The sequence below is a fragment of the Aotus nancymaae genome, unplaced genomic scaffold (genome assembly GCF_030222135.1).
Source record: "Aotus nancymaae isolate 86718 unplaced genomic scaffold, 86718_ANA_hifiasm-v0.15.2.pri h1tg000002l, whole genome shotgun sequence".
NCBI classification, from domain to species: Eukaryota; Metazoa; Chordata; class Mammalia; order Primates; family Aotidae; genus Aotus; species Aotus nancymaae.
The window spans coordinates 38924172-38937188 of NW_026988413.1; the positions used below are offsets into that span (position 1 = coordinate 38924172).

General features: G+C 33.3%; 1 protein-coding gene across 1 annotated transcript in view; it reads right to left on the reverse strand.

Annotated features, from left to right (window-relative positions):
- The window catches only part of CFTR (CF transmembrane conductance regulator), a 181957-nt gene that overhangs the window by 107681 nt on the left and 61259 nt on the right, over positions 1-13017 (reverse strand). Inside the window, exons 10-11 of the mRNA XM_064374118.1 lie at positions 11163-11345; positions 1031-1222 (exon numbers count right to left, since the gene is read on the reverse strand). Of these exons, the coding sequence (XP_064230188.1) occupies positions 1031-1222; positions 11163-11345 (375 nt within the window). The remainder of the gene's footprint in view (positions 1-1030; positions 1223-11162; positions 11346-13017) is intronic.

Genomic DNA, 13017 nt, shown 5'->3' on the forward strand with positions numbered 1-13017 from the left:
GAAGAAGACCTTTTGAGGAGTGAAGTATATCCTCTTCAAGGTAAGTCCAAACTTTTAGAAGATAGCTTTTCTTTTCATTATGCTCTCAAAGTGTATACAAAATAAGCATGGGGCTATTAAAAAAAACTGTTGAATGAGTGAGTATATACATGGAGAACCATTCATATAAGCATGCAATCCTTTTTATAAGAATTGCCATTTCCATCTAATCCACAGTTAGCCCATTTCCATTTTTGGGGATACTATATTTTAAGCTACATTTTACTTTCTGTGCAATTTTTTTTCATAAAAGATTATATAAAGGAATTAAAAATGCCATCTATCAAAGACATTACTCTTAAATCAGAATCACTATTTGGGGAATACGGCCAATAAACTTCATAATTACATATTCCCTGCCCTAACATTTGCATCTATCATTACTGAACCCACCGTCACACAATTTACATAGTGAACAATGTTCTCCAATACTGTTGTGAAATGAGTAATAGCATCATCTTCATTTTGCCTCTGTATCAAAGAATTGCAGTCACTAGAAGTTATATGGTTATTTGTTCAAAGCCAGAAATAAAATATCTATCACCACTATTTAATTCCTCTGATTCTCTGCTGACAGATCAATGCTCATTCCATTAGGCTATGGTATTATTAAAATTATTAAAATCAACTTAATAATTTTGGAGTATCTTTTTAAAGATACATATATCATTTATATGCATGCGATATAAATAACCATTGAGGACACTTGTCTCACTAATGAGTGAACAAAATTTTCACCATTCCATAAAATGCATTTATTGTGATAAAATGAATCTATGATTTAAAAATAAATTGCATTTATTTTATGTGTTTGCAAGCCTCTTAAAGCATAGCTTATGTGTTTTATTAATTGATCCATTCATTGTAGCTTACCCTTAGAGGAAACATAAATGTATGTAAACTAACTGATTGAATATGGAGGCAAATATATAATTTGGGTAGTGTGAAGGGTTCATATGCATAATCAAAATTTTTTCACATAATTTCTTACCTCTTCTAGTTGGCATGCTTTAATGACACTCCTATATCTGTATTCATCATAGGAAACACCAAAGATGATATTTTCTTTAATGGTTCCAGGCATAATCCAGGAGAACTGAGAGCAGAATGAAATTCTTCCACTGTGCTTAATTTTACCCTCTGAAGGCTCCAGTTCTCCCATAATCATCATTAGAAGTGAAGTCTGGAATTAAAAACCATCATTATTAGATCACTATCAAATTACTCTAAGTATTCACCTGCCCCAAATTACCATCCTAAGCAGAAGAGTATATTCTTATTTTTAAAGATTCTATTAACTCATTTGATTCAAAATATTTAAAGAACTTCCTGTTCTACGTACTCTGCTATGCACAAAAGATACAAGGGGGGATAAAAGAGACAATTACAATACAGTGTGACAAGTATTATGATAAAGGTTCACAGAGAAAGGGTGCCTGATTCAGACAGTTGGGATAAGTTTGGAGGAAGGATGGGAAAGGTTAGTAAGAGCTAACAGTTGCTGAGTGCTCACTCTGTGTTGAGTGCTGTTCTATGTGCTTTAACTGTATTAATTTATTTAATCTTCACAGAAATCCTACAATGTAGATTCATTATCTTCATCTTATTAGGTAGAAATTAAATAATAGAGACATATTCAGGTAATATTGTTCCCATGAGCTATTCTTGGAGTATAAAGTCATCTAAGTGATGATAGTCCTAAAGTACTATCAGTGAACAAAAATTTATATAACTGTGAACAAAAATTAAAACTAATGGTAGAATTAGAGTTGAAGAGCAAAATTTGAATGTTATATGCTCTGACAATAAGAAAAGTTAGAAGTAAAAACCAAATAAACAAATAAAGGAAATGGGGTATAAGTGTGGAGTATAAAAGAAATTTGCTGTTTGTCTTATCAAGAAAAGCTGAAATTCAAAAGGTATCATTTAAAGCTGACACACTAATAGAATCATACACAGATTTAACAATACAAAGATAAATCTGAAGAAAGATAATATTACTGACTAAAGTTAAGTAGAAGAAAAGGAGGTACCAGAGGAAGAAAAGGCATTGATTTTATCAGAGCTCATATTAGTGAACTAAAGACACATAGAATGAAAATTTTAACATAAAGTTATTAGTATAAGTATACTCACTGGAACAAAAATACAGACTTTTTTAAAAAAACATAATACACACATATACACACACATACTCACAGATACACATAGCCTGCAGGTAATACAGTGACTTCATAACAAAGGAAAGAAAAACATAAAACAAAACATTATAAGACAGAACTCAGATGAAGCACATTTACAAAATTAGTAAATAAAAATCAAAAGGAAGTGGTAGTTGCACAACTATGTGAGTATACTTTATGCCACAGAGCTATGCCCTGAAAAATGATTAAAATGATACATTGTATGTTATGTGTTTTTCACCACAATTATCATTTTTTTTAATTGTACTTTAAGTTTTGTGGTCCATGTACAGATCTTGCAGGATTGTTGCATAGGTACACACATGCCATGGCGGTTTGCTATCTCTGTCCCCCCGTCATCTACAAAACCTTTTTTTAAACAAATTCCAAAGTGTATTCGCTAATCTATCCAAAAAATATTTGTGGAAGACATATTTGAAATAAAAGCATATGTCAGTTTTATTTTTCAACTGGCTTAACCCATCTATTAAGAGGAAAAGACTTCAGATGAAATTAAAGAGAAACCTAACTTTATGCTAACTAAAAGAGACACACCTAAAGCAAAGGATGCATAAAGGTTGAAAATAGAACTTAAAACTATAAATACAAACAAAGAAACAAAAAAAGGACTATAATTTTCACGTTAGGCATATATAGGCCCAAATACATTCAATAAAAAAGAGAAGTCCTTTATAATGCTAGAGTGTAATTTTAAGTATCTACACATTAAATTTAAAAAGCAATATTCCTGAAGCAAAAATTACAGAACGTACAAGGAATAACAGGGAGAAACATTCGTAGGAGAAGCCTTTAATTTAACTTTATCTATTAATAACAAAGCAAGTAGAAAAAAGATAAGTAAAGATGTAGAAGACCTAAATGTCATGAATAATGATGTACATTTAATATCCAAGTTGAACTCTAACCTATTAATAGAAACTACACAAATATACTCTTTTTATGTGGTCAGACAGCAACTACAAATATTGACTCTTTATTGGATACATAAAAATGATAAAAATTCCAAGCAGTAGAAATAATTTGAACAACATTCTTGGAAAACAAAGAAAACTTATTTTCTTTCTGGAAAATGTTAAACTTTCCCTTAGGAAATCTTAGGTCAAAGACGAAATAAATATAAATCAAAGGTATAGATTTTCTAGAAAACAATATAATAGAAACACTATATATCAGAATCCATAATATATAGCTAAAGTATTACCCAGAGGAAAATGCACAGCTTTTTTTTTTTTTATTGCAATTTAGGTTTTGGGGTACATGTGAAGAACATGCAAGATTGTTGCATAGGTGCATACGTGGCAGTGTGATTTGCTGCCTTCCTCCCCTTCACCTATATCTGGCATTTCTCCCCATGCTATCTCTCCCCAACTCCCCACCCCCCACTGTCCCTCCCCTATTTCCCCCCAACAGACCCCAGTGTGTAGTGCTCCCCTCCCTGTGTCCATGTGTTCTCGTTGTTCAACACCCGCCTATGAGTGAGAACATGCGGTGTTTGATTTTGTGTTCTTGTGTCAGTTTGCTGAGAATGATGGTTTCCAGGTTCATCCATGTCCCTACAAAGGACGCAAACTCATCATTTTTGATGGCTGCATAATATTCCATGGTGTATATGTGCCACATTTTCCCTGTCCAGTCTATCATCGATGGGCATTTGGGTTGGTTCCAGGTCTTTGCTATCATAAACTGTGCTGCAATGAACATTTGTGTGCATGTGTCCTTATAGTAGAACGATTTATAATCCTTTGGATATATTAAAAAAGCATCAAACATCTAACTCAAAAAACAAAAAAGCAGAAGAAAAATAGAATAATTAATAAAGATAAAATTATAAATTAATGAGTTACAATACAACAGAATAGTTAAATTAATAAGTAAATCTAAAAGCTAATTCATGGAAAATTTGTTTGGTTTTAGTAGTAATCTAATCAGAAATAAAACTATGATCAAAGAAGTTACAAAAATACAATATAAGAAATGATGAAATAAATAAAAAATAGAGAAAACTTATAAGGGACTGCTTTGAAAAGAGATTAAAAACAGATAACGCCAGTGCTATTTAAACTGTTACAGAATCAAGGGAAAAGAAGAAGATAAACTTCCAAATTGTTTTTATTGGGTAGGAATAATATTAATGGCCAGGCATGGTGGCTCACGCCTGTAATCCCAACACTTTGGGAGGCCAAGGCGGGCAGATCATGAGGTCAAGAGATCAAGACCATCCTGGCCAACATGGTGAAACTCTGTCTCTACTAAAAGTACAAAAATTAGCTGGGTGTGGTGGTGCGCACCTATAGTCCCAGCTACTCAGGAGGCTGAGGCAGGAGAATCACCTGAACCTGGGAGGCAAAGGCTGCAGTCTGCCAAGGCGGCACCGTTGCACTCCAGCCTGGTGATAGACTGAGACTTCATCTCAAAAAAAAGAAAAAGAATAATATTAATAACAAAATCCTATGAAGATTGCTTTAAAATATAGATTTAATCTTATTTATGAAGATAAATACAAAATTTTAAAATAATACACAGTTGACCCTTTATCAACCTGAAGGTTAGGGACACCAACCCACTGTGTAGTCAAAAATCCATGTATAATTTTGACTCCACAAAAACTTAACTACTAATAGCCTATTGTTGACTGGAAACCTTAATGATAACATAAACAGTCAATTAACACTTATTTCATATTTTGTATTTTGCAAAAAATGCAAGGTCTTCACACCTGCGCATAGCTGCAGTGATGGTTTCACAAATTTCCTTTTCTTTTGTTATAATAGTCTTTGTACTGGATTCATTTATCTCAAAATTGCGGGCAAGTGTAGTTGCAGACCTCAATCTATGGTAAATACCAAGCAATTCAACTTTTTCTTATAATGTTACAACTTCTCCGTGCTTCTTGGGAGAAGTTGTAACTTTAACAACCCTTTTATTGGCTGAATAACATGCCAGCATCACTAGTGGCACTTTGTATGGATTGCTTGATGTTATTCAAGGTTTATGGCATTGCACTAAACATGATGAAAAATGTGTGAGAACCACTAGAGATCACCTTTTACTGCAATACACAGTTTACTGGAGAGACAATTGCTCACATGGAGATGATTAGCATCACATGGTGTTAAAATGTATACCCACAACACTTAAGCTTACCGTAATAGCAACAGGAAGTGGCTACCAAATTATTACAGTTGTACCACATGTACTACAGTTAGTTTTATGCAGTTATGATTTAATACTACATTTTTACATTTGTTTACATTTCTCTTGACTGTGAATGGTACCAGGTAGGGTAAGTGCTAGTGTGTGTTAACTTTTGACAAATTTTAACTTTTTATAATAAATTGTGTACATTTTATAGTAGTAAATGATAAAATAGACTAGTGTCTACATATATTTTATGCATTCATGGCATATCTTTTTCTTAATTTTCTCAATATTTGTAGGCTACACAGTTTGTCAGTGAGTTTTTTCAAATTGTCAAAACTCTCCAAAAAATTTTCCAATGTATTAATTGAAAAAAAAGTCCACAAATAAGTAGACCCATGTAGTTCAAGCCTGTATTGTTTAAGGGTCAATTGTATTAGCAAGTGCACTCCAGGAGTATATAAAGAGAATAAGGCATCAAGGGTTGACTATATTTGATCTTTTGTTTCCTCTTATTCTTTCTTTCTTTTTTTTTTTTGAGACCGAGTTTTGCTCTTATTACCCAGGCTGGAGTGCAATGGCGCAATCTCGGCTCACCGCAACCTCCGCCTCCTGGGTTCAGGCAATTCTCCTGCCTCAGCCTCCTGAGTAGCTGGGATTACAGGCACGCGCCACCGTGCCCAGCTAATTTTTTGTATTTTTAGTAGAGACAGGGTTTCACCATGTTGACCGGGATGGTCTCGATCTCTTGACCTCGTGATCCACCCGCCTTGGCCTCCCAAAGTGCTGGGATTACAGGTGTGAGCCACCACCGCGCCCGGCCTCCTCTTATTCTTTCTAGTTTCATTCTGGTCAAGTTTGACCTTCTCCACTATTGCTCTCATTAAGTCACGAATGATCTCCATACTGCAAAAGACACTGGTTAATTACAGCAGTTTCATCTTACTTGATGAATGAGCATTTGACCTAGTTGATAATACCCTTCTCCTTGACATCAGTTGGGTTCCAGGATACCACATTCATTCACTAGCTTTATCTTCTCAGACTTTTATTTTATTGGGAAAAGCAAGAAACAAAACTCCACACATTGTTACATAAAAAGAGAGGTGGGAAACAATAAAAATTATATATATATATATATATATAAATTATATATTATATTATATATTATATATTTTATATATATAAAAGTTATATATTACATATATATAATTTTTATGTGTGTGTATATATATATGTATAAAATATATATACACACACACATCTCTAGAAAGATACTAAAAAAAAATTACCCAGATTGGCTACCTTGGTTGGATGAGGGAAGGGAGGAGAATGGAAAATGGACCGATGACAGAAAGTAAAGAGAACAAGAATTTTCAACTCTATACATATTTTAATTTTAATTTTTAAATTTTAATAAATAATATCACCTAAAATATATTCAGAAGAAAGGAAGGCCATACACTCTATATGAGAGTGCTGATTTCCCCACAGTATTACCAACAGATGATATTCTCTAATTTAAAAAGTTTCTCACCTTATAGGGAAAATAGGAAAGAAAGGATCTCTTTTTAATATTTGTTTTAGTAAATTTTACAATTTTTATTATATGGGAAAAAAAACTGAATTACTTCATTTCAATGTAAAATTCTTTTTTCAAAATTAAAAGTAGAAGTGATATTTTCACATAGAACAGCTTTATAAACCCAAACAAAATATAGCTCTGATGATCCAGGTTAAAAAAAATTATATATATATTGGACCAGGTACAGTGGTTCATGCCTATAATCCCAGCCCTTTGGGAGGCCAAAGCAGAAAGGTCACTTGAGCCCAGGAGTTCAAGGTTACAGTGAACTATGATCATGTCACTACAGTTCAGCCTGGATGACAGAGCAAGACCCTTTCTCTAAAAAAAGAGAAAACTTTAAAAATTAAATAAAATAAATCATGTGCCATGTATACATATGTGTGTGTGTATTCAATGATGTTTTTGTTTAACTTCATATCTCCCCAAATTCCAAAATATTGATAGAACTCTTTGCAGACATGTATTCCGTATAAAAAGCAAGCAAAAACATGAGCTAATAGCTTCTTCTATATATACAAGTCCCAGTTATTACAAGTGTAAGCTAAAACTCAGTACCATAGTGAGGCAATGATAGATTATAGAGACAAGGTGGTGTCAGGGATTGTCAGCAACCCAGCATTGCTTTAGCTGTGATGCAGACAACAGAGGACTGAAACTCCCCATACACTGGGGAGATGCCACAAGGCAGCCTTCAGTCAAGGGCATCCAGTGATGCAAAATTCTACACTAATACTGCTTTATTCACTAAAATAATTCAAGGAAGTTTCATAAATGTAAGACACTTAATGTAGACTAGAACAACTACAAACAAAAATCTATTTCCTAAAGATATTCAGTTAAATTTCTACAATATACCTATCAAGTGTTAGGCACTTGTTGACAGCCCTTGGAATATAAAAATGAAGAAGATATAGTCCCTTTGCAGTCTAGATGATTATTAATAGGGGATAGTGATAAAAGTCAACAATGTTATTACTTTATCAGGAAAGTAATATATATACATTGTTAAAACTTAGAAAATCCAGGAATATAAAATATACCCAAAATTTCAGAGATAGCTTGATAAATTTGTCCTTCCAGACACACATATATACATACACGTTTTTATGAAAATGAATCATAATGTACATAACATTTTGTAACTCGTACATAACATTTTGTAACTCTATTCACTTAAGAGTGTATCATATACATCCATCACAGTCATTTTTTTTTTTTTTTTTGATGTTTATAGCAGTTTTATTCCAAAACTCGGAAGCAACCAAGATGCCCTTCAGTAGGTGAGGGGAAAATTATGGCACACTCAAACAATGAAATATTATTCGGCACTCAAAAGCAATGAGCTATCAATGAGTGAAAGACGTGGAGGAAACTTACATGCATATAAGTTACTAAGTGAAAGAAGCCAGTCTGAGAATGCTACACATTGAGCAATGCAACTATACAATATTCCAGGACAGGCAGAATTACGGCAAAAGTAAAAAGATCAGTCATTGCCAGAGGTTAGAGGGGAGTAGAATAATTAGGCAGAGCACAAAAGATTTTTAGGTCAGTGAAACTATTTTGTATGATGCTATAATGATGAATACACATCATTATCAGTTTGTCAAAATCCATAGAATATAAAACACCAAAACTGAGCCCTAATGTAAACTGTGGATTCCAGGTGATAATGATGCATCCGTGTAGGTTAATTGATTGTAACAAATGTTCTACTCTTCTGAGGGATGTTGACGGTGGGGAGGTTGTGCTTGTGTGGCACACAGTCATTCTTAAACAATCCTTTTACTGGCTGAATAACATGCCATTATAGAACTACACCAAAATTTATCTAATCAATCCCCTATTACTCAACATTTATGGGGCTCCCTCCACTCAATTTTTGGCTCCTGAAAGCAATGTTATAATGAAGATCTTTACAAAAAATCTCTGCAAACATATTAGGGTAAGTTATAGAAGTAGAAGCATCATTAGGTTATCTTTTAGGCTTCTGATATAAATTACCAAATTGTATTGAGTGGGTAAGATTTAACTTAAAATGTTAATATTTTCAATTATTCAATCTTATATTTTAGCTAGATCTTCTGTCCAAAAAAATTATAAAGGATTCCATTCCTAATACTATTAAAAGGCAGCCTCCTAGATTGAGTTGGCAAACTCTATTTCTCAGAAGCGTTTAAATATTTCCAAGAGACCACTGCCTTCCTCTGACTCTGCCTTCATAACTGCTTCCCATAAAATGCAATTGCAATGTCAGTCAGTAATTATCTGCTCATCAATTTTTAATAAAACTGCATGAAATTTAATTGCAAGACTTGGAACTTGCAATTCCAAAGCTATTTTTGCACATCTATCATAGAATTGATCCTGAAAATATACACAGAATTAATTTAAAAAATTCTATGAGACACAATTACAACCTTTTCACAAATAAACATCCTTGTTTAGATCATCAGTAACTTATTTAGTATCAGCCCCTCCTATGGTATAATTTTTTAATAGTGAAAACTGCTAGTAATAGTATACAAGATATAGAAAGAAAATAATAACAGTCTAAGAAAGAAAATGTTTTTGTAAGAAAAAAAGTACAATTCCAGCTACTTTACTTGTTTTATGTGTAGGAAAACAACTGGAGAGGGAAAAAACCAAATTGTATTATCAGCATTTTGAACACCAAATTTTTTTTTATTTTTGAGACAGGGTCTCACTTTGTCACATAGGCTGGAATGCCATGGCGCAATCATAGCTCACCAAAACCTCCACCTCTCAGGCTCAGGTGATCTCCCATCTCAGCCTCCCAAGTAGCTGGGACTACAGGCACATGATATTACATCCAGCTATTTTTTGTTTGTATTTTTTGGACAGAGGGGTTTGCCATGTTGCCCAGGCTGGTCTCGAACTCCTGTATTCAAGCAATTCACCTCCAAAAGTGCTAGGATTACAGGTGTGAGCCACTACACCCAGCCTGACACCAACTTTATTGACTGAAGATTTTTTGTGGCATTTTGTTTTCCAAGTCTCATATTAAATTCTTCAAAATATGATTCTCATCATCTTAGATATTGATAAATAATTGCTTTTCATGAGTTTTTCTTAATTTCTATTTTCATTTACATTTTTACCTACAGCAGCAGCACTGTTTTCCTCTTACTTCTTTCCTTCGTTCCTCCCTACTTCCTTTCTTCCTCCTTTCCTTCCTTGCTTCCTTCCTCTCTTTCTTTTTCTGTTTGTCTTAGATCCTTGGGTATAATTCCATAAAGTATTTTGAAAAGCTTCAAAGACCACCAAACTTTTTCTTGTATTTCTACAAAGTACCATAACTAGAATGACAGTTAAATGGGAAAAAGGATCCATTTTATAGACTTCTGAAGCAAATTCCTATTGCCCTTTAGCCCATTCTAATCTAGAAAGCTCTTTCTTATCTCTAATTTATTATTTCATGTTTTTAAAATTTATTTCCTCAATAGTTAAAAGAGAACAAATGTTTATAATTATCTACACAATAGGTTATGTTCTTGAAGATCACTACAAAGTCTTCTCCTCTCCTGACATTAAAGTTTAGTCCTTTCACTATTTTTCTTTTTAATCTACTGTTTTTTTCAGATGTCTCTCCAAATATGCCAGGTTAAGTTGTTCTTAGAGTGGAATATGGAGAAGAGGGTGACCCATTGAATAAATCAACATTCCTATGTATTTCCTCAAAAAACTATCCCACTAAATAATTTTTCCTTATAATATATCGTAAGCAAATCTAAATCTATTCTCCAAAATTCTAGCATTAACAAAAATGGGGACCTTTTGCTTATATGGTTATTGAGACAAAATGTAAGTCATGATTTTCCTGGACCAGCTCTGAAAAAATGTCTGTTCTGGTTAAGACTGGTTAAAATGGATTATTTATTTATTCAATAAAGTTACTGAATGCTCACCATATGCAAGATACAGTGTTGAATGTGATGCAAAATATAAAGATGTAGAAGAAAAAGCTGCTGAAAATAATATGAAGAAATTAAAAGCTAGAGGAAATTATCAGAGGAATAATTTCTATTATACAAGACACTATACTCATACATTCTCCTAATACTCACGTAAGAATTTCTCCAAAATGCCTTCCTATACCACAGACAAACTAGAAAAAAAAGAGACATGGATACCAAATTAAGCTCTTAATAATGAAGAATAAAAGACACTACCTTGCCTGCTCCAGTAGATCCAGCAACCGCCAACAACTGTCCTCTTTCTATCTTGAAATTAATATCTTTCAGGACAGGAGTACCAAGAAGTGAGAAATTACTGAAGAAGAGGTTGTCATCACCATTAGAAGCTTTTCTATTGTTATTGTTTTGCTTTGCTTTCTCAAATAATTCCCCAAATCCCTGTTTAAAAAAACGCACACAAACATCAAAAATAAAAGATGAGCTTGTCAGATATTTTCAATAGATGTTTATTTTATGTATGATTATTTAAAAAGCACATGATCAATTATACTGTATACATTATTACTTTATAGTACATAATTATATAGCATATGGTTTCTAGAGGACATGATCCAAAACTCAGATATTTGTCCATTATCAAGTTAAAGATTTTTTAATTTAAGACTGAATATATACAAATATACATACACACATACACACACACACACACACACACACCCCTTCTTCTCCTATAAGCCGGGTACATAAACCCTATTATTTAATCTTCAGCATTAACATGAGATAGATTTTATAATCCTCTGCCTTCAAAGCCGTAGACTGTGACTCAGCGGTTAAATGACTAAAGTCACGTAGCTTTAAAGTCACAACCCAAATCTGAATTCTACCCCATCACACTGGTAGCACCGAACATTCTCACTCATAAGAGAGAGCTGAAAAATGAGAATGCATGGACACAGGGAGAGAAACATCACACACTGAGGCCTGTAGTGGGGTGGGAAGCTAGGAGAGGGATAGCATTAGGAGAAATATCTAATGTAGATGACGGGTTGATGGGTGCAGCAAACCACCACAGCACATGCATACCTATGTATACAAACCTGTACATTCTGCACATGTACCCTAGAACTTAAAGTATAATAATAAAAAAAATTCCTTGCCTCACCATTGCCCCCTTGAGAAGCTTTAGCATAGTGGTCTTCAAATCAAAGTAAACAATCCTAAATATTGATCAGGAGGAAGCAGATGATGCACCTTGTTTTAAGGGACTCTGTTTACTCTTTCCAAAAATTAACCTGCCTGAGAATCTATCATTTCTCCTGACCTACTTCCCTCTCATGAGTCCTTCCCTTATTTTATACAGACAGTCTTCTCACTTACCATGCAAGGGAGTACAGTACTAGTCTTACTACATTGCACTTTCTGGAGTAGAAAAACCTCTGGGACTCAAACAAGGGGACCATGAGAGAATGACTTTTTCTTGAAAGAGGCTCCAATAAAAGCAAAGGCAGAAATACTGAAGGAGACAGTATCTTATTTCACCCAGATTTCAAACCTAAGGCAATCTATGTGTCTTACCTATCTTAGAGTGAAATTGCAGAAATGAGTTGAGGAATAAGACATTTAATTAACAATTATTTAATTATTTTAACAGATTTCAAACCTAAGGCAATCTATGTGTCTTACCTATCTTAGAGTGAAATTGCAGAAATGAGTTGAGGAATAAGACATTTAATTAACAATTATTTAATTATTTTAATTTTAATAAGTTAATAATAGTCATTAATTATCTGTATTTTTAAGTCTGACTTTTTCTGACAGAAAGCAAGTTATATTTAGCTGAACTGATTTCATAAATTCCTTTCTTTTCCACAAATTTAATGCACTGAAACTACAGCTTCAAGGTTTTGACAAAAATCCATGTAGCATACCAAGTGGTATAAAATAAACAAGAAACTACATCATTTGCCACTACTTAAAACTATGTTGAAAAATTTATAAGTTAACTTAAAAGTGTGTTGGGGCACATAGGTTTTCAAAATTCTTTTAAGGCATACATAAACAATCAAGCTTGAAGACTACTGTTCTGAGTTTTTATTATGTGGGTAGCTAA